The sequence below is a fragment of the Nerophis ophidion genome, linkage group LG24 (assembly GCF_033978795.1).
Source record: "Nerophis ophidion isolate RoL-2023_Sa linkage group LG24, RoL_Noph_v1.0, whole genome shotgun sequence".
NCBI lineage: Eukaryota > Metazoa > Chordata > Actinopteri > Syngnathiformes > Syngnathidae > Nerophis > Nerophis ophidion.
In genome coordinates this window covers 38,793,193-38,816,337 of record NC_084634.1, presented here as the reverse complement: position 1 = coordinate 38,816,337, position 23,145 = coordinate 38,793,193, and the positions used below count along the sequence as shown (strand labels likewise).

Below are 23,145 nucleotides of genomic sequence, written 5' to 3'. Positions count from 1 at the left end.
GAGGTGAAACTTTACTATGGATCAGAGCGGACATGGATCCCGACCGAATGTCAACCAGCAGGTTTCGGTGAGAAAATTGTGGTTAAAAAGTCGCTTCTTACCGGAGATCAGCTGAACTTGTGCCGTCCATAAAGCTGCCGTCAACACCCGGCCATGGACGCACCCCTCCGACTATCAGGTACTGTTAAACTCACTAAAACACTAGCAGCACAATAGAAAGATAAGGGATTTCCCAGAATTATCCTAGTAAATGTGTCTAAAAACATCGGAATCGTCCCAATGCAATCGTGTTTGTTTTTTTTTTTATTTAACTTTTTTTTATTTTTTTCTAGTCCGTCGTTATCAATGTCCTCAAACACAAATCTTTCATCCTCGCTCATATTAATGGGGAAATTGTCGTTTCTCTGTCCGAATAGCTCTTTTTGTTGGAAGCTCCCATTAAAAACAATGTGAATATGTGAGGAGCCATCAACATGTGACGTCATCGTCTGCGACTTCCGGTAGAGGCAGGGCTTTTCTCCAGTTGTGAACTTTATCGTGGATGTTCTCTACTAAATCCTTTCAGCAAAAATATGGCAATATCGCAAAATGATCAAGTATGACACATAGAATGGACCTGCTATCCCCGTTTAAAAAAGAAAATCTCATTTCAGTAGGCCTTTAAGCTGCTAAACCACAAGGAAAATCAATCAATCGATAAATCAAAGTTTATTTTTTAAAGCCTTTAATCACAAGTGTCTCAAAGGGCTGCACAAGCCACAATGACATCCTCGGTTCAAATCCCACATCAGGGCAAGGAAAAAATCAACCCAATGGGATACAATGAGAAACCTTGGAGGGCACCGCAGATGTGGGGGACCCCACCCCTGGGCGACCGGTGCAATGGACGTCGAGTGGATCTAGTTAATAGTGTGAGAGTCCAGTCCGTAGTGGATCTGGCATAATAGTGTGAGAATCCAGTCCATAGTGGATCTAGTTAATAGTGTTAGAGTCCAGTCCATAGTGGATCTAACATAATAGTGTGAGAGTCCTGTCCATAGTGGATCTAGTTAATAGTGTGAGAGTCCAGTCCATAGTGGATTTAGTTAATAGTGTGAGAGTCCAGTCCATAGTGGATCTTGTTAATAGTGTGACAGTCCAGTCCGTAGTGGATCTAGTTAATAGTGTGAGAGTCCAGTCCATAGTGGATCTAACATAATAGTGTGAAAGTCCAGTCCATAGTGGATTTAGTTAATAGTGTGAGTCCAGTCCATAGTGGATCTTGTTCATAGTGATACAGTCCAGTCCATAGTGGATCTAGATAATAGTGTGAGAGTCCAGTCCATAGTGGATCTAGCTAATAGTGTGAGAGTCCAGTCCGTAGTGGATCTAACATAATAGTGTGAGTGCAGTCCATAGGGAATCCAACATAATAGTGTGAGAGTCCAGTCCATAGTGGATCTAGATAATAGTGTGAGAGTCCAGTCCATAGTGGATCTAGCTAATAGTGTGAGAGTCCAGTCCGTAGTGGATCTAACATAATAGTGTGAGTGCAGTCCATAGGGAATCCAACATAATAGTGTGAGAGTCCAGTCCATAGTGGATCTAACATAATAGTGTGAGAGTCCAGTCCATAGTGGAGCCAACATAATAATGTGTGAGTCCAGTCCATATTGGAACTAGTCAATAGTGTGAGAGTCCAGTCCATAGTGGATCTAACATATTAGTGTGAGAGTCCAGTCCATAGTGGATCTAACATAATAGTGTGAGAGTCCAGTCCATAGTGGATCTAACATAATAGTGTGAGACTCCAGTCCATAGTGGATCTAACATAATAGTGTGAGAGTCCAGTCCATAGTGGATCTAACATAATAGTGTGAGAGTCCAGTCCATAGTGGATCTACCATAATAGTGTGAGAGTCCAGTCCATAGTGGATCTACCATAATAGTGTGAGAGTCCAGTCCATAGTGGATCTAACATAATAGTGTGAGAGTCCAGTCCATAGTGGATCTAACATAATAGTGTGAGAGTGTAGTCAATAGTGGATCCAACATAATAGTGTGAGAGTCCAGTCCATAATGGATCTAACATAATAGTGTGAGAGTCCAGTCCTTAGTTGATCTAACATAATAGTGTGAGAGTGTAGTCAATAGTGGATCTAACATAATAGTGTGAGAGTCCAGTCCATAGCGGATCCAACATAATAGTGTGAGAGTCCAGTCCATAATGGATCTAACATAATAGTGTGAGAGTCCAGTCCATAGTGGATCCAACATAATAGTGTGAGAGTCCAGTCCATAGTGGATCTAACATAATAGTGTGAGAGTCCAGTCCATAGTGGAGCCAACATAATAATGTGTGAGTCCAGTCCATATTGGAACTAGTCAATAGTGTGAGAGTCCAGTCCATAGTGGATCTAACATATTAGTGTGAGAGTCCAGTCCATAGTGGATCTAACATAATAGTGTGAGAGTCCAGTCCATAGTGGATCTAACATAATAGTGTGAGACTCCAGTCCATAGTGGATCTAACATAATAGTGTGAGAGTCCAGTCCATAGTGGATCTAACATAATAGTGTGAGAGTCCAGTCCATAGTGGATCTACCATAATAGTGTGAGAGTCCAGTCCATAGTGGATCTACCATAATAGTGTGAGAGTCCAGTCCATAGTGGATCTAACATAATAGTGTGAGGGTCCAGTCCATAGTGGATCTAACATAATAGTGTGAGAGTGTAGTCAATAGTGGATCCAACATAATAGTGTGAGAGTCCAGTTCATAATGGATCTAACATAATAGTGTGAGAGTCCAGTCCTTAGTTGATCTAACATAATAGTGTGAGAGTGTAGTCAATAGTGGATCCAACATAATAGTGTGAGAGTCCAGTCCATAATGGATCTAACATAATAGTGTGAGAGTCCAGTCCATAGTGGATCCAACATAATAGTGTGAGAGTCCAGTCCATAGTGGGGCCAGCAGTGGATCATCTTGAGTGGAGACAGGTCAGCAGCACAGAGATGTCCCCAACTGATGCACAGATGAGTGGTCCACCCAAAGTTCTGACTTTGAACAGCTCGATCAGCATATGTGGTAAACAAATAACCTCTCCACACAGAGCAAAAAAGAGACGGCAGATCAACTGGTCTAAAAGTGGGGTCTATTTAAAGGCTAGCGTATACAAATGAGTTTGAAGATGGGACTTAAATGCTTCTACTGAGGTAGCATCTCTAACTGTTCCAGAGTACTGGAGCCCCAATAGAAAAGGCTCTGTGGCCTGTAATCTTTTGGTGGTGGTGGTGGTGGTGGGGGGGGGGGGGCTCTGGGAATCACTATTAAGCCGGAGTTCTTAGAACACAGATTTCTTGCCGGGACATATGGTACAATACAATCAGCAAGATAGGATGGGGCTTGACCGTATAGTATTTTATACATAAGTTGTAAAACCTTAGTCGCAATAGTAATGCTCTATGATTTAGTCACTGTACAGGTAGGCATGTGAGCCTGAAGGGTCCAGTAATGTAAAAACACATCCTTCTGCATCATACTGTTTGTATTTTGATGTCTGTGGAACCCAATGTGCACTCAAGAGGATTAGAACATGGAGGCTGATCTTATGTCTTGTCTAGACAGGTTGTGCCATGTCAGCAGTGTGTGGACTTAAAAGCGTCATATTATCGTGTTACTCGCGATTAATTACTGTCATATTTAGTGCGTTCCTTCACTGTCTCTGTATGTATCTATGAATTTCCTCGCCACCTTCTTATGCTTGACTTGTTGGGTGTGTGTAAAACGATGGTCAGTCTCACCCTGAAGTGGACATGGTCTGGCTGTCATTGTTTCCTTGGACTAAATTAGTCTGAATGTTAGTTTTTTTTTGGTTATTTTCACACATTGTGTACACTCTCCGATGTGACTATTGGTCATAGGCAGTGTGCCTCCCGTAAACTTGGGGTCGCTTAATTTCTTTTTAACGCAGATTATTGTATTGATTTTCCAACTGACCTATGACATCACACATAAAACAAGGCATCTGCAGCTCCTTACAAGTTGCTCTTTTTGTTCTTGACGTCCGCTGTAATGTTGGCACATATTACAAATATTACGTGTCTAATGGCTACGTTGATGTTCAATGATCTTAGATTTCGCCCCGAACATGACTCTATTACCAAGAAGGCCTCGGAGCAAATGCAAGAGTTCGAAGGAGTTTTCAGACGGAGAATAATAAAAACGAATGTCTCTGAGTTCATTCTAAAGGCTCTGTGGATTGATGGAAGAAGTTTTAAATTGGAAAGAACGGACCATCCGTGCCCACGCCGAAACTGTTGAAATGATCTGAGATTTCGCCACGCACATGACACTACTACCAAATAGGCCTTGGAGCGGATGCAAGAGTTCGAAGGAATTTTCAGACGGGAAATAATGAAAACGAATTCTAGAGGCTCTGTGAATTGATGGAAGAATGTTTAAATTCAAAGGAAGAGACCATTCGTGCTCAGGCCGAAACTGTTCCAGATAATGTTTGCTATTGTTCTGGACAAGCTTGCCAATTGTGCGCAATACAGAATAATTGCAAAACCAGTTCTGAGTCCAAAAATGCAAATGCACAAATTCTTAACTGTCTATGTGACATCAAGGCTTGGTTAGCCCAGATTTTTTTAATAATGAATGAGGGAAAAACGGAAATTTTAGTTTTTGGTCCGGCCCTCACTGACTTGGGACCATTGCAAAATGATGTGCGTCCCAAAGTCACCAGCCTTGGCGTCACTATAGACAGCCATTTTAAACTAGACAAACAAGTCAATGGCGTTTTAAAATCGTGTTTTTATCACCTTCGTCTTTTAGTATAGGTAAAACCGTTTTTATCTTTTAACCTTTTTGAACAAGTCGTGCATGCTTTTATTCCAAGTGGCCTGGACTACTGCAATGCACTTTATGCTGGCATTAGCCAAAAAGCTCTCTCCCGGTTGCAGTTAGTCCAGAACGCAGCTGCAGGACTTTTAACAGGGGCCAGGAAACACCAGCATATAACCCCAATTCTTCAGAGTTTGCACTGGCTCCCTGTTCATTTTAGAATTGATTTTAAAACATTGCTGTTTGTTTTTAAATCTTTACATGGACTGGCACCTCAGTATATCTCGGACCTTATCCAAATTTACATTCCTGCGCGCGCTCTGAGGTCCGAAAGCCAGCTCCAGCTCGTGGTGCCCAAGACCAGACTTAAGACCAGGGGAGACAGGGCCTTCTCTGTGGTCGGTCCTAAGCTCTGGAACACTCTGCCCCTCCATGTTCAAACTGCTTCCACAGTGGAGTGTTTTAAGTCTCGTCTTAAGACCCACTTTTATTCTTTGGCTTTTAACACTACGTGAGTTGTGTGGTCCTCTGTCCTCTGTTGTCCTCTGTGTTTTTTATACACTTTTATTTTTATTTTACTGTTTTAATTGATTTTACCCTTTAAAATAGTTTTTAATCATATTTGTTTTTATATTGTTTTTATTGGTTTTATTTTTATTCATTTTTTGTTTTATTCAATCATTGGTGGAGCATAATATTGTTTTTAACATGGCTGTGCAGCACTTTGGAAACGTTATTGTTGTTTAAATGTGCTATATAAATAAAGTGGATTGGATTGGATTGGATTGTAATATACAGTACATGATTAATTCTCTTTCATCTCATTCGTATTTTGTATTTCCTTAGCTCCCTTCTTAAACACCGTAAACTTGTTTCTTTTTTCCTCTCCCATCGATGCACTTCAAAATGTAACATATTTATGAAGCAAATAAACAGTTTCCTCTTCATTCCAGTTGTTGCCGAGTAAATAAGATCTGCTCCCGGTTAATATCCTGCACATTGAGACTTTTGCATGCGCGATACAAAGGTCCCCTCGGGCAGCACATACCGACTTCAGAGATCTGGTTTCCAATCGCATAATTTAAGTGTTAGTTCGGTTTCTCGAAAGCCAAACATGATCTCGTTAGTGTTTCCATGGGTTGTAGGATGCATCTTTAAAGCCAAACTTTTTGAGGAATCAGACTAATTTAGTGCATTGAAAGGTGGAGCAGTCCCATGCTGCACAACACAGCGTTTTTACTCGTCGAAAAAGTAACGAGGAAGCATCGCAAAAACATAGCATCAGCTCAGAGCTGGTAGTAGTCATGGCGTCCTGTAGTCTCTTGAGTGCCTGTTGACCAATCATTAGGAGATATCCTGAAACCGAGTTGGCCATACTCCCTTCAGACACGACTCTAATTAGTTGTACACCTACCACAAAGAATAATTGGTCTTAGATAGTATGTATTAAATATAACCTGTCTACAAGATGTTTGTTTCTGGAGGCGTTCCCAGGTTGCAAATGAAACCAGGCTCCACCCTCTTCAAAAGTATTATAATTTATCTTTTGAAAATATCCACTGTTTGTATATACAGTACGGGCCAAAAGTTTGGTGAAACCTTCTCATTTCAATGCGTTTTCTTTATTTTCATGACTATTTACTTTGTAGATTGTCGCTGAAGGCATGAAAACTATGACACCTGTGAAGTGAAAATCATTTCAGGTGACTACCTCTTGAAGCTCATGGAGAGAATGCTAAGAGTGTGCAAAGCAGTAATCAGAGCAAAAAGGGTGGCTATTTTGAAGAAACGAGAATCCAAAACTTTTTTTCAGTTATTTCACCTTTTTCTGTCAAGTACATAACTCCAAGTGTGTTCATTCATAGATGTGATGCCTTCAGTGACAATCTACTATGTAAATAGTCATGAAAATAAAGAAAACTCTTTGTTTAGTTTAGGCTTTATTTGAAGGGACAATGCACAGAAACATTAATCTCAAAGACAGATATGTTCTATGCATAATTATAGCTAAATAGCTAATTCCCATCTGCAGTCCCTGGCTAAATAAATTAAAGGGATTCAAAAATCATGCAATAAAATAATGACAATAAAATCATACCATAGCATGTAATCTAATTAATAAAAGTCATAAAATGCGCTTTCATGGACACATACTTAATATACAATACAACCACATCTCATTTACATCATCACACAGAGACAATACATGCTCTTCTTCACATCTGTCATCATTTGTAAAAACAACCATGATTTTAACACTCACACACCTCACAATTTACAACAAAAATGCTGTCATGGATAAATATAATACACATTAAGTTGATGTGTCAAACATAGTGGCCACCTTAGTGACCGTGTGAGCAGCTTTGATTGCTTTTCAACTTCAATTGTGAATGAAGAGTCATCTGTTAGACTTTTCAAGTTTGTTGTGAGGTTTTTCCATTCCTTTATGGCTTTCTATGAAAGGGCTGATTGTGCAAAATATGTTTTACATCTGGGTACGCTACACTGCCCCCTGGTTGAGGTTTGTGTGTTTCTAGGTGTCACAGGAGATGTAAACTAGACAAAGTGCTTAAGTGGCGCTGGTGCAGTGTTATTTAAGATTCTATGGCTTGATGAATGAGAAGGTGTGTCCAAACTTTTGGCCTGTACTGTATATCTTTGAGTAGTCACCGCAATTTATTTTTCCGGATTTGGTCGAAAATAAACTTTATAAACATAGATTCACCCGGCCACAACATTTGTCACGCCTGCACATTATCTGATCCATTCAGACCTGCATGAAAAAAGTTGCTTTTACCAGTATTTATGTTACTGCATGTTACACACTTTTATGGACAGAATTTCTAGGCGCAGTCAAGGCGTTGAGGGGTTCCGGTTTGGTGACCGCAGGATTAGGTCTCTGCTTTTTGCAGATGATGTGGTCCTGATGGCTTCATCTGACCGGGATCTTCAGCTCCCGCTGGATCGGTTCGCAGCCGAGTGTGAAGCGACCGGAATGAGAATCAGCACCTCCAAGTCCGAGTCCATGGTTCTCGCCCGGAAAAGGGTGGAATGCCATCTCCAGGTTGGGGAGGAGACCCTGCCCCAAGTGGAGGAGTTCAAGTACCTAGGAGTCTTGTTCACGAGTGAAGGAAGAGTGGATGGTGAGATCGACAGGCGGATCGGTGCGGCGTCTTCAGTAATGCGGACGTTGTACCGATCCGTTTTGGTGAAGAAGGAGCTGAGCCGGAAGGCAAAGCTCTCAATTTACCGGTCGATCTACGTTCCCATCCTCACCTACGGTCATGAGCTTTGGGTCATGACCGAAAGGATAAGATCACGGGTACAAGCGGCCGAAATGAGTTTCCGGGTCTCTCCCTTAGAGATAGGGTGAGAAGCTCTGCCATCCGGGAGGAACTCAAAGTAAAGCCGCTGCTCCTCCACATGGAGAGGAGCCAGATGAGGTGGTTCGGGCATCTGGTCAGGATACCACCCGAACGCCTCCCTAAGGAGGTGTTTAGGGCACGTCCAACCGGTAGGAGGCCACGGGGAAGACCCAGGACACGTTGGGAAGACTATGTCTCCCGGCTGGCCTGGGAACGCCTCGGGATCCCCCGGGAAGAGCTAGACGAAGTGGCTGGGGAGAGGGAAGTCTGGGTTTCCCTGCTTAGGCTGTTGCCCCCGCGACCCGACCTCGGATAAGCGGAAGATGATGGATGGATGGATGTTACACATCTGTATTAGCGTTTTCTGAGGTTGTATTTGGTGAAAAACGGGGGGTGGGTTCTCCACATTGGGTAAGCGCTTGGCCTAATGTCCAAAAAAGTACTGTACATCCAAAATGTGTTGCAAGTCCATGCCGAGATGCATGTCCCTTATGATTTTATGCTTTGGCATTATTTAACACAAGTATCAAACATTGTAACAACATTTATGAGTCAGAAAAGACTATATTGATCATATGTCCCCTTTAAATGAAAATAACTCGAGATGAGGGCTTTTCTCAGCATTTTTAGGTGAGTTCAAAACATAGATTAATTATATTACTTAATGGCAGATCAAAATTAACGCCTTGCTCTTTTTTGTTAATTGTCACTATATAAAACTCTGCTGTGTGTATATATATATATATATATATGTATATAAAAAAATGACAGTGTGATTCTATTCCACAGATCACCACTAACATTTTCCGTACACTTGCACCGAGTGACAACCCAGATTTTGACCCAGAGGAGGATGAACCCACTCTAGAAGCTTCATGGCCTCATATCCAAGTAAGGATCTAAGTTTGTTTCTTCTCTATTCCTGCATTCGGCTGCATCTCAGGGGACTGCGGTGCATCATTGTGATACATTTCTGACTCTTAGCCACCGAGGAGTCAATTGTCTCGCTGTAACTTTAAATAATGTCAAATGTTTTTTCCCCCCTACTACTTTTCAGCTTGTCTACGAGTTCCTTCTGCGCTTTCTTGAGAATCCAGACTTCCAGCCCAGCATTGCAAAGCGCTACATTGATCAGAAGTTTGTACTTCAGGTCAGTGTTTGCAAAGGCTCAGCAATAATGTGTGACTGTAAACCACATAGCAAGCATTATGGATAGAATTGTTATATCTACATACGATCCCTCTTTCAGGCATGTGAATATCTGCGAAAACGCAGTTATCCGTATTTTTAAACGATCATTTTCATGTCAAAATATCACTTCGGCGTTTTTTTAAATGCAATGTCAAGAATACGATTCAAACAAATGCTGTTGAACGCTTACATACTTGCTGTTGCAGAACGGCAAGACGATCAGGAGTCGCGAAACAAGCTTGCTAGTAAGATAACTACCTAGTTATCTTTACTTACTGGCCTCCCTTCTCTCTCCGAGCCACAATGCTAATGGCTGTCCACTTTGCTGAGACTGACCATACATCCTCTTTTCCCCGGATATGTCTTCTTTTGCGGGACTGTCTGGGCGGGGTTTCTTAAATGCCTCAAATGTTCGGCCTTTTAAGGCGTTAAAAACATATCAAATTGTGACGGTGTGTGCACGCAGCAGAAATTTTGAGGGAGGGGCAGAGTGCGTTAGAGAGCAAGGCAGTGGATTGATCGTTAATCAAGGCACACTTGGTCAACAGCCATACAGGCCACAATGAGGGTGGCCGTATAAACAACTGTTACAAATATGCGCCACATGGTGAACTCACACCAAACAAGAATGACAAACACATTTGGGGAGAACATCCGCACCGTAACACAACATAAACACAACATAACAAATACCCAGAACCCCTTGCAGCACTAACTATTCCAGGACACTACAATATACATCCCCCTGCAACCCCTACAACCCACATCACATCAAATATTCCACTTTGAAAAAAAATTTGGGTGGAAGATTTGAGCTGTTATGTGTGTTTTCCATAAAAAACACAGTTTTGTTTGACAAAAAGGGATGAAAAAAACCAACAAAAAACAACATAAAAAAAACTAAAACATTTTGAAATGAGGATTAGATGTGAATTTGATGTAGACTCCAGAGATTTAAGTGTTAAATATAAAATTTATGTTTGCCCTGGCACACTATTATCATCATTTCATGACCCAAGCAAATCACTTTTTACACTTTTATACAGAAATAAATACACCTACCACTTATTAAATACAGATATGGAAATAAATACCAGCAGTGGTAAAGTTTAGATCTATGAAGGAAAGAAGAAAGCGAATGAATATTTATAACTGAATACATTTGCATAAGTATACACATTTGTCTTCTTTTTCTATTATTATTTATTTTATTGAACGAAGTAACGTTTACGACAACCTTTTTCCAAAACACAATATATAACGTGAGATACAAGAGGAGAATGCATATCATTTGTTTTCAAAACGCTTACAAAAAAGTGGGTCCCCAAAAAAGTACTGTGGGACCCCATTTTTACGACTTGATGGAGTCCCTGGGACCCCATTTTGAAAATTCCTACCGCCAACACTGCTGTCAACAGAGGAGAAAAAATGCTTTATTTAAATAAATATATTATTTATAAAGCAAGTTCAAGTATCATTGGCAGATTTTCACCGAGTCCTGGCCTTGGCACGCATATATGTGTCCTCTTTTGGGGTTTAACAATATAGTCCGCCTAACTTTGCTGCTAATCATATTTAGGTGATCACAATCCAAAAACTGTTGGTTCCAGACCAGTTCTCATACAGAGTGTTTATTAGTTGTGAGGGAGAAGGTGGGCAGCACGTTGGAACAGGGGGTTAGTGCATGTGCCTCACAATACGAAGGTCCTGAGTAGTCCTGGGTTCAATCCCGGGTTCGGGATCTTTCTGTGTGGAGTATGCATGTTTTCCCTGTGAGTTTGCATTTTGTCCTCCGGGCACTCCGGCCTCCTCCCACCTCCAAAGACATGCACCTGGGGATAGGCCCCTCCCACCTCCAAAGACATGCACCTGGGGATAGGCCCCTCCCACCTCCAAAGACATGCACCTGGGGATAGGCCCCTCCCACCTCCAAAGACATGCACCTGGGGATAGGCCCCTCCCACCTCCAAAGACATGCACCTGGGGATAGGCCCCTCCCACCTCCAAAGACATGCACCTGGGGATAGGCCTCTCCCACCTCCAAAGACATGCACCTGGGGATAGGCCCCTCCCACCCCCAAAGACATGCACCTGGGGATAGGCCTCTCCCACCTCCAAAGACATGCACCTGGGGATAGGCCCCTCCCACCTCCAAAGACATGCACCTGGGGATAGGCCCCTCCCACCTCCAAAGACATGCACCTGGGGATAGGCCCCTCCCACCTCCAAAGACATGCACCTGGGGATAGGTTGATTGGCAACACTAAATGGTCCCTAGTGTGTGAATGTTGTCTGTCTATCTGTGTTGGCCCTGTGATGAGGTGGCCACTTGTCCAGGGTGTACACCGCCTTCCGTCCGAATGCAGCTGAGATAGGCTCCAGCACCCCTCTTGACCCCAAGAGGGACAAGCGTTAGAAAATGGATGGAGGCAGAAGGTATCTTTTTGACATGACTGATTGTAAACGGAGGTCACAACATTGAGTATTTTACCGGGGGGGGCGTGGCTAAAGGATAAAGCTGCCAAATCGAAAACGTGTTCTAAATACTTTGCATTCATGTTATAGAATCGTACATTACATTTTCAACTAGAGATGTCCGATAATGGCTTTTTTGACGATATCCGATATTTTCCAACTCTTAATTACCCATTCCGATATCAACTGATACCGATATATGCAGTCGTGCAATGAACACATTATTATGCCTCATTTAGTTGTGATGCCCCGCTGGATGCATTAAACTATGTAACAAGGTTTTCCAAAATAAATCAGCTCAAGTAGGGACGGCGTGGCGCAGTGGTAGAGTGGCCGTGCGCAACGGGAGAGTGGCCGTGCGCAACCCGAGGGTCTCTGGTTCAATCCCCACCTAGCACCAACCTCGTCACATCCGTTGTGTCCTCAGCAAGACACTTCACCCTTGCCCCTGATGGGTGCTGGTTAGCGACTTGCATGGCAGCTCCCTCCATCAGTGTGTGAATGTGTGTGTGAATGTGGAAGTAGTGTCAAAGCGCTTTGAGTACCTTGAAGGTAGAAAAGCGCTATACAAGTACATCCCATTTAAGTTATGGAAAAAAATGCCAACATGGCACTGCCATATTTATTATTGAAGTCACAAAGTGCATTATTTTTTTCAATATCCCTCAAAACAGCAACTTGGAATTTGGGATATGCTCTCCCTGAGTGAGCATGAAGAGGTTGAGGTGGGCGTGGTTGGGGGGGTGTATATTGCAGTGTCCCGGAAGATTTAGTGCTGCAAGGTGTTCTGGGTATTTGTTCTGTTCTGTTTATGTTGTGTTACGGTGCGGATGTTCTCCCGAAATGTGTTTTTTTATTCTTCTTTGGTGTGGGTTCACAGTGTGGCGCATATTTGTAAGAGTGTTAAAGTTGTTTATACGGCCACCCTCAGTGTGACCTGTATGGCTGTTGACCAAGTCGTAGATATTATGTGAATGAGCCAGCATGCAAAGGCAGTGTCTTTAACGCATGCCTCCCAAATTTTTTTTGGGGGGTGGAAATCGGGAAAATGGTTGCCACGGGAGATTTTCTGGAGGGTCACTGAAATTGTGGAGTCTCCAGGGAAAATGGGGAGGGTTGGCAAGTATGACTGGGAGACGCAACTGCTCTGTACTTCTTCCTATGTCCGTGTACCACTCCATACAGCGGCGTTTTAAAAAGTCATACATTTTAGGTTTTGAAACCGATATTTTCAGATATTACATTTAAAGCATTTATTGAAAATAGAGATGTCCGATAATATCGAACATCTCTATTTTCAACGATTATAATTTTAGTAAATTATTGACTATACATTCTGTGGAACATTGCATAGGACATGCAAGTGTCAAAAAGACAGCCAAAAGAGATTGGTATGTGAGAATAAATGCAAAGGTTAATAAATATATTATAGAAATGCACCCAATACCGAAACTTAATTTTTTTTTTCCGGGGTTTTTGCATGTCAGCACTTTGTGTGAATAATTTTTTTTTTTTTTTCCTCCCCAATTTTGTTCACATCCCTGCACTCCAACATGACGCTCGTAGTTATGGGACGTGTCAGCACAACATGTTACGACAAAAAGTAGTGTCTCCTGGCCAGTAACGTTAGACAAAAGCATACACGAGTCTGAATATTAAGAAACGACCTCTGTCTTGTCAGCGTGCGTCCCTCACTCCAAAGCAGCTACTCCCATGAATCAAATGGCCTGGAATGTTGGCTTGGCTGCATCAGAGGTGCCGGGACTGATTTTCCATGATGTGAGTGTGTCGTGGGGGAGCTTTAAATAGCTGCCTGTTGTTTGGCTCTTTAGGATGAGAGGGCTGCGGTTGGGTGCAAATTGATGGTATGGATGTTTGGGTGCCAATTGTGAAGTTGGGGATTGAGAGGGAGCATTATAAGTCCTGGCGTACAAATACTATATATTCACTGCCTAAAAGTCACACAAGTAAAGATCCTTTGATCAAATATTGATTACTCGAGCACACCGCTATTCAACAGGCGACTTGGGGCCAAATTCGCACCGGGAAGGACACCACATTGTCCCCCCAATCCAGTTAAAAACCTGGGAGACAAACATTTTTGCAGCACATTTATAAAAACACTACAGTGCTCTTGTTGTAAAGAGGAAGTTGGACCACTGTAAACACATAAGAAGATCATTGCATTGACATTTCAACCTTCCGAGCAAACACAGAACACTGGTGTCCAAAGTCATTGTCACCGACGTACCACTGGGGTGAGTTTTTCCTTGCCCTTATGTGGGCTCGACCGAGGATGTCGTTGTGGTTTATGCAGCCCTTTGAGACACTTGTGATTTAGGGTTATATAAATAAACATTGATTGATTGATTGAAAGTCAGGATTAATATAACGTTCCTCAAGGCACCCTTTTAAGTCCTCTCCTTTTTGGCAGTTTAGCATTTTTTCCTCAATGTAATTCATGTGACCAAGGTGTTAATGTAGTTTTACTTCAGATGCAGTTTGTGCTGGGCGATATGGCCTTTTATTAATATCTGTCACGATACACAATATATATCTGGATATTTTTACCTAAGCCTTGAATGAACACTTGATGCATATAATCACAGCAGTATGATGATTCTATGTGTCTACATTAAAACATTCTTCTTTATACTGCATTAATATATGCTACTTTTTAAACTTTCATGCAGAGAGGGAAATCACAACTAAAAGTGTATTTATGAAACGGTTATTAAGCAGTGGCACAAACATTCATGTCATTTCAAAACAGAAAGTGCAAGATTGTCAGAGACATTTTAAAACAAGCTATGAGTGCACTTTTGTGCATGATGTCACTAAGATGACATATCAAAACAACACTAAATTAAAGTGCACTTTTTGTACAGAACGCCACCACAATAGTTTAAAACAAATAAAGTGTGCTTTTGTGCATGATGTCAGACAAGATATTTCAATAACTGTCAAATAAAAATGAGCTGCATACTAGGTCCCTGCGGAAGTTATCTCCTTCTGTTGTTGACTTTTTTTTTTCCATACGGTGTTGATGTAGAAATGGTTGCTTCGGCATTTTGTTGGTGTGGCACCGGCCGGAGATGTTGACATGCAGAGTTTCAAGCACTCATTATCCTCTAGCGGGTGACTTTTCAAATGATGCTACATTAGCAGTGTTGATACTTTTTGTAGCAACGCTTTTGCTGCATAAATGTCGAACATATTCCTGCTTGAAGCTAAATCACCGCCAGACAATGGACCCCGTGCTGTTTTTCTTGGGAATTAATTCTTCCTTCATTTGTTACCAGATTCGCACCTTCTCTCTCTCTCGTATTACCACCCGCACCTCACCGTTAGCATTACAGCTAACATTACCATGTCGCTTCCTCTCTGCTCCGCGGGAGCGTATGACATGGCACACATGACAATGTGAGAGAAGGTGCGCTTGTTTTATTTCTGTGTGAGAAGGAGAGACAAGAAAGAGTGGGAAACACATGCAGTGTAATGCCAGCAGCTAAAAGCAACTGTGTGAGAACTTATTCTCAAATATCACGATATCGTCATTTTCTATTTTGCACAGGGACAATCCTGCAATGTATCACGTACATCAATATATATCGCCCAGCCTTAGATGCAGTCATTTGTTTAAAGTCTTTAGTTATATTTGTGGTGTTCCTCAATTCCATTTTCGGTCCTCTCTTTTTCATCATTTGGGCTATTCAGCTGTTGGCCTGCAAGATCAGTTAAAAAAAAACTCACATTTTTGCATTAGGTCCTTTTAAGAGTAACATAGTGCTCCTGTAACTCTGATAAAATAAATAAACCAAAATCAAATGTTTACTGTAGAGGAAGCTGGTTCTCCGGAATATACACATCAAGACTCCTCGTGAAGGCAGAAGTGCCGCCCACTGGTCCTTAGCTTTCTGGAAATATGGCCCTCAAAACAATTTATTTAAATATCCCTGCTCTATTAGCTTTGGCATTACTTAAAGGGGAATATTATCACAATTTTAAAAGGGTTGAAAACAATGAAAATCAGTTCCCAGTGGCTTGTTTTATTTTTCGAAGTTTTTTTCAAAATTTTACCTCCCCCGGAATATCCCTAAAAAAAGCTTTAAAGTGCTTGTTTTTCGCTAATTGCGATGCGACTGTCCATTTCCCTGTGACGTCATACAGTGCTGCCAATGTAAACAAACAATGGCGAATAGCACAGCAAGATATAGCGACATTAGCTCGGATTCAGGCTCGGATTTCAGCGGCTTAAGCTATTCAACAGATTACGCATGTATTGAAACAGATGGTCAGAGTATGGAGGCAGATAGCGAAAACGAAATTGATGAAGAAACTGAAGCTATTGAGCGAATAGCTATTGACGCTATTCGGCCATAGCATGGGTGTACCCAATGAAGTGGCACATAGCTTGGCTGCCTTATTAGCATCGCCGGTAAAATGTGCGGACCAAACGATCAGGACTTTCGCATCTTGTGACACTGGAGCAACTTAAATCCGTCGATTAGTAAGTGTTTGTTTCGCACTAAATGTGGGTATCTAGTTTCAAATGTACATACAGCTAGCGTAAATAGCATGTTAGCATCGATTAGCGTAGCATGTTGCCATCGATTAGCTGGCAGTCACGCCGCGACCAAATATGTCTGATTAGCACATAAGTCAATAACATCAACAAAACTCACCTTTGTGATTTTGTTGACTTTATCGTTGGAAATGCATCTGCAGGTTATCCGTACATCTCTGTGCCATGTCTGTTTTAGCACCGCCGGTAAAATGTGTAGACACTCCGGCACATTCAATGGGGGTCTGGCGGCAGATTTCTTGCCAGTGGTGCAACTTGAATCCCTCCCTGTTAATGTTGTTACACCCTCCGACAACACACCGACGAGGCATGATGTCTCCAAGGTTCCAAAAAATAGTCGAAAAAACGGAAAATAACAGAGCTGAGACCCGGTGTTTGTAATGTGAAAATGGCGGCTGTGTTACTTCGGTGACGTCACGTTCTGACGTCATCGCTACAAGACCGATAAACAGAAAGGCCTTTAATTCGCCAAAATTCACCCATTTAGAGTTTGGAAATCGGTTGAAAAAATACATGGTCTTTTTTCTGCAACATCAAGGTATATATTGACGTTTACGCAGGTCTGCTGATAATGTTCCCCTTTAAGACCAAAGGATCCTTAGAGGTCGCGTGATGACACATTGCCGTGTGCGAGCTTATATTCAAACTGTCGGCCTTGTCGCTGAGGTGCCGATGACATGCAAACAGGCAGTTAAGGGCCATCTTCCCGAGCGTGACCTAAAAAGTGCTTGTGAGTTATGACTCATTATAGGTGGCTCTAATTGTTGTGACGTGGGTCTTCAATGCGTTAATGCGCGACGCACACATACTTCTCGTTTTAGTATATGAGATGTAGCGCTTGGTTCATGATGCTACATCCCCGAGGCCAGGAGTGCCCATTACGTTGATCGCGAGCTACCAGTGGATTGTAGAGGGTGTGTCAGTCCATCGCCAGCCAGGCATTAAAAAATAGACTTAAAAATTAGTGATCATTAATCTACATGGTCCTGGGTATGACGTTAAACTACATCCAGGCATGAGATGGGAGGTTGTGTGTGGGGTTAGTGAGTCCCAACTAACGTCTATAAAATGCACACAAAGCGCCATAAAGCTGAGCGGGTCCCTGGGTAAATGGGGCGCGGACAACAAACAGGACAGACTAAGTTCAACAGCCCAGTAAGGCAATTAGTCTAGGACAGGGGTGCCCACACTTTTTCTGCAGGCGAGCTACTTTTCAATTGACCAACTCGAGGGGATTTACCTCATTTATATATATCATTTATATTTATTTATTTATGAAAGAGACATTTTTGTAAACAAGTTAAATGTGTTTAATGATAATACAAGCATGTGTAACACATATAGATGTCTTTCTTTCACGAAGACAAGAATATAAGTTGGTGTAATACCTGATTCTGATGACTTGCATTGATTGGAATCAGACAGTAATGATGATCCATCCATCCATCCATCTTCTTCCGCTTATCCGAGGTCGGGTCGCGGGGGCAACAGCCTAAGCAGGGAAACCCAGACTTCCCTTTCCCCAGCCACTTCGTCTAACGCCCACATTTTCAAGTGGAGGAGAAAAAAAGTTGTCCTTTCTGTACAATACCACATGAAAGTGGTTGGTTTTTGGCATCTAATTCATCCAGCTTCCATACACTTTACAAGAAAAACATTGGCGGCAAATTCCGTAGCTTGCTTGATTGACATTCACGGCACCCGAGGGTCTTGTGAGATGACGCTGGCTGCTGCCAGTTCATTATTATGAAAAAATGACAGAGAGGAAGGCGAGAAACACTTTTTATTTCAACAGACTTTCGCGCCGTCCCTTCCGTCAAAACTGCACATTTCCTATCTTCACAATAAAAGCCCTGCTTCATGCTGCCTGCGCTAACAAAATAAGAGTCTCGGAAAGCTGGCGTGCACAAGTGATGTGCACGGCAGCTTTCTGAGGGATCGCTTGTGCACGCCAGTTTTCCGAGACTCTGTATTTAGTTAGTGCAAGCAGCATGAAGCAGGGCTTTTATTGTGAAGATAGGAAATGTGCAGTCGGCCTTTAGAGTTTTGACGGAAGGTACGGCGCGAGAGTCTGTTGAAATAAAAAGTCTTTCTCGCCTTCCTCTCGGTCATTTTTAATAATAATGATCTTGCAGCAGCCAGCGTCATCTCACAAGACCCTCCGGTACCGTGAATGTCATTTCAGTGACGTCTTGGTGAAGATTGATGATCACTAATTTTTAGGTCTATTTTTTTTAAAAGCCTGGCTCGAGATCGACTGACACACCCGACTGGTAGCTCGCGATCGACGTAATGGGCACCCCTGGTCTAGGAGAAGGATCTCTGATATAAAATACCCCTTCCAACCCGCACCAAGCCAGCGTGGAAGCTGTAGGCTAATAACTAGCATGAAAAGTACGCCAAATGGCAGAAACATGCTGAGGCTTTCGTCCAGCAGTGGACTGACAACAGCTGATGATGATGAATCTTCACGAAGACGTCACTTTCGTCATTTGATTGACATTCACGGCACCCAAAGATATTCTGAGATAACAGTGGTTGATCGAGGGGAAGGCGAGAAACACTTTTTATTTCAACAGACTCTCGCATCGTACCTGCCGTCACAACGCTAAAGACTGACTGCACAGTTCCTGCCTTCACAATAAAAGCGCTGCTTCATCCTGGCCGCGCTAACAAAATAAAAGTCTCAAAAAACTGGCGGGCACGGAGTTTACCGCCATTGTATTTCTTGTAAAGTTTATAAAAACGAGTATGGAGGCTAGACAAATAAGATGCCAAAAACAACCACTCTCATGTGATATCAAACAGAAAGGAGCACTTTTTTTCTCATCCATTTGAAAATGTGAACTTTATTAGCACTACTGTCTGATTCTAATCAATGCAAGTCATCAGAATCAGGTAATACTCCAACTTATATTCTTGTCTTCATGAAAGAAAGGAATCTATACGTTTTAAACATGCTTGTATTATTATTAAACACCTTTCCCTTGTTAACAAAAACGTCTATATAAGAATGAGGTAGATCCCCTCGACTTGGTCAATTGAAAAGTAGCTCGCCTGCAGAAAGAGTTTGGGCACCCATTTCCGAGGCCAAGCGTGTCAAATGTAAGGCCCGTGGGCCGGATCAGGCCCGCCAACAGGCTTTTTCCGGCCCACGGGATGAGTTTGCTAAGTATAAAAAATTAACCTGGGATTTTTGAATGAAGAAAACTGCTGTTCTAAATGTGTCCACTGGATGTCGCAATAGCAATCTTTTGTATCTTTGTAGATGATGCTACAAAAGTACAAAATTAAGCACATTTTAGTACATCAGTCGAGGAATATGATCAAACTACATAAAAAACATCCTGTAATTACATTTTGATACTTGTCCAGGGTGTACGCAGCCTTCTGCCCGAATGGAGCTGAGATAGGCTCCAGCACCCCCCACCACCCCGAAAGGGATAAGTGGTAGAAAATGAGTGGATATTATTTTTTGATCTTGATAAATTGAAAATTAACACTAATGAGTTGACTGATGAACATCATCACATAATTTATTCAGAAAACATAAATGACGACAAATAAAGTATATGCTTTTAACCGCAACAGGTAATTGTATTAAAAAAAAAAAAAAACATTATGATTTGTACAATTTCAGAATGTGCTTGTTCTATTTTTAAATAAAGACAACAATTTGAAGTTGTCTTTATTTTTAAGTTATCGTGCCATGATTTTACCAGTCCGGCCCACTTAGGAGTAGATTTTTCTCCATGTGGCCCCTCATCTGAAATGACTTTGACACCCCTGCTCTAGGCATTAGAAAAAATGTCTTAACTCTTTAACCTAATCAGGAAGGGAACCTGACTTTTTATCAACTCTTGTGATAGCTCCTGGAGCTGTTTGACAGCGAGGATCCAAGGGAGAGGGACTTCCTGAAGACCATCTTGCACCGGATTTATGGGAAGTTCCTGGGGCTTCGGGCCTTCATCCGGAAGCAGATTAACAACATCTTCTTGCGGTCAGTCATGTCTTGTTGTTGTTACTACTAAGAATAATACTGTCTTTATGGGTCCTCATGGGAGAAAGCATAAGAAATGTACAGTGTACCCAAAAATTGTTTGGTTTAGAAGCCAGTGAAGTATGTGGAGAAGAGAGGAAGTTATGTCTTGTTTTCAGCAGCAGTGGCCCACAAATCTAACTGAAAAAGGACTTACTGGAACTGCAAAAAATACAAATCCCGTTTCCATATGAGTTGGGAAATTGTGTTAGATGTAAACATAAACAGAATACAATGATTTGCAAATAATTTAAACCCATATTCAGTTGAATATGCTACAAAGACAACATATAACATAGGGACGGCGTGGCGCAGTGGAAGAGTGGCTGTGCGCAACCCGAGGGTCCCTCGTTCAATTCCAACCTCGTCATGTCCGTTGTGTCCTGAGCAAGACACTTCACCCTTGCCCCTGATGGGTGCTGGTTAGCGCCTTGCATGGCAGCGCCCTCCATCAGTGTGTGAATGTGTGTGTGAATGGGTAAATGTGGAAGTAGTGTCAAAGCGCTTTGAGTACCTTGAAGGTAGAAAAGCGCTATACAAGTACAACCCATTTATATATTTATTATTTATTTATTTATTTGATGTTCAAACTGATAAATATTAATTTTTTTGCAAATAATCATTAACTTTAGAACTTGATGCCAGCAACATGTGACAAAGAAGTTGGGAAAGGTGGCAACACATACTGATAAAGTTGAGGGATGCTCATCAAACACTTATTTGGAACAAGAATGGAACAGAATTCCACTTTTAAAGCTTCAACAATTAGTTTCCTCAGTCCCCAAACGTTTATTGAGTGTTGTTAGAAGAAAAGGTGATGTCACACAGTGGTGAACATGCCCTTTCCCAACTACTTTGGCACGTGTTGCAGCCATGAAATTCTAAGTTAATTATTATTTGCAAAAAAATAAAATAAAGTTTATGAGTTTGAACATCAAATATGTTGTCTTTGTAGTGCATTCAACTGAATATGGGTTGAAAGGGATTTGCAAATCATTGTATTCCGTTTGTATTTACATCTAATACAAATTTCTAACTCATATGGAAATTGGGTTTGTACATTTTCCGAATGTTGCAGTGGTAATGTGGCCACACTGGTCCGTGTTTCCTGTTAGGCAATAAGTGCCTCACCCTTGTTGTTTTCCTTAAACCGTGTCTTTACATTATTGCACCTCAAACATATCAATCTTGCAAAGTGAAGATAAATTGCATCAGCCCTTTCCCCGCAGCATGTTTGATTCTGTACAGCTCCTGTTGCTGTGTGACAATGGGATTTAGTTGATTGAAACAGGGGGCCCTTGATGTCTTTTCCAACAGGCAAGGGCGGCAAAATGGGTGCACCCACTTTGACCATCTGCCTCTCGTGATAAATATAGTGCCACAGTTGTCAGGCACTGTATGGACATACCACAAACACATTGATAGAGGGAAACAGAACAGGGGAAGGATTTATTTGACAATCATCAGGGATGTCCACATACTTTCTTTTTTAGCTTATTGTTCGAGCCACAGTGACTGTAAATTTCCGTATGTTTTTTCTAAAATGTAAACATTGTTGTCCTGCTACATTTGCAGGTTCATCTATGAGACTGAACATTTCAATGGCGTCGCTGAACTCTTAGAAATCCTGGGAAGGTGAGTTGTGATGTATTGTTATTGTCAATAGGGCTGTCAAAGTAAAACATTAAAAAGGTGATTAATAATAAAAAAGTGATTGCATTAATTGCGCATTTAATTTTGAACGCACGTGCTCCTTTACCTTAACTGCGGATGGTTACCTGAAGGCAGCACAGGTTGCTTTATGACCAGTGATCAGGTCGATGCATGTCAGTGTAAAAACGATTGAAGTTGACTCCCACTGGTGTGCTTGCTGGCAAATCCTACTTTCAACTACACCCAGACAGGACTTTAGATAAAAGCGATCCCAAGTTTTGAGCAAATAAATGACATGCATTCAAGTAAATCATTTTAAAAATGTTCCTGAATGACATTCTGTCAATAACATTTTTATGTACAATAGAAATACATTTTTATTCCCTTTGTTGCTTTTTGTAATTATTCTTATTGTAATATTTTTCTATTTTGTTTCCATTTATACCCCCATTATTTACTTTTTAAATTCGATCTCAATTTTGTACACTGCTGCTGGAATTTAAATTTTCTTGAGGGAACTCTCCTGAAGGAATCAAAAAAGTTCCATCTATCTATCTATCTATCTATCTATCTGTCTGTCTGTCTGTCTGTCTGTCTGTCTGTCTGTCTGTCTGTCTCTGTCTGTCTGTCTGTCTGTCTGTCTGTCTGTCTGTCTGTCTGTCTGTCTGTCTGTCCGTCCGTCCGTCCGTCCGTCCGTCCGTCCGTCCAAAAATAGTATTTGTCTGCAAATACTGGCGTCTTTTTTAAAGGCCTACTGAAATGAGATGTTCTTATTCAAACGGGGATAGCAGGTCCATTCTATGTGTCATACCTGATCATTTCGCGATATTGCCATATTTCTGCTGAAAGGATTTAGTAGAGAACATCCACGATAAAGTTCGCAACTTTTGGTCGATAATAAAAAAGCCTTGCCTGTACCGGAAGTAGCAGACGATGTGCGCGTGACGTCACGGGTTGTGGAGCTCCTCACATCTGAACATTGTTTACAATCATGGCCACCAGCA

At 41.8% G+C, this 23,145-nt stretch overlaps 1 protein-coding gene across 1 annotated transcript in view; it reads left to right on the top strand.

The window, feature by feature from the left end:
* The window catches only part of LOC133542209 (serine/threonine-protein phosphatase 2A 56 kDa regulatory subunit alpha isoform-like), a 56,491-nt gene that overhangs the window by 11,200 nt on the left and 22,146 nt on the right, over positions 1-23,145 (top strand). The window contains exons 3-6 of the mRNA XM_061886105.1: positions 8,988-9,089; positions 9,256-9,348; positions 20,319-20,449; positions 22,064-22,123. Of these exons, the coding sequence (XP_061742089.1) occupies positions 8,988-9,089; positions 9,256-9,348; positions 20,319-20,449; positions 22,064-22,123 (386 nt within the window). The remainder of the gene's footprint in view (positions 1-8,987; positions 9,090-9,255; positions 9,349-20,318; positions 20,450-22,063; positions 22,124-23,145) is intronic.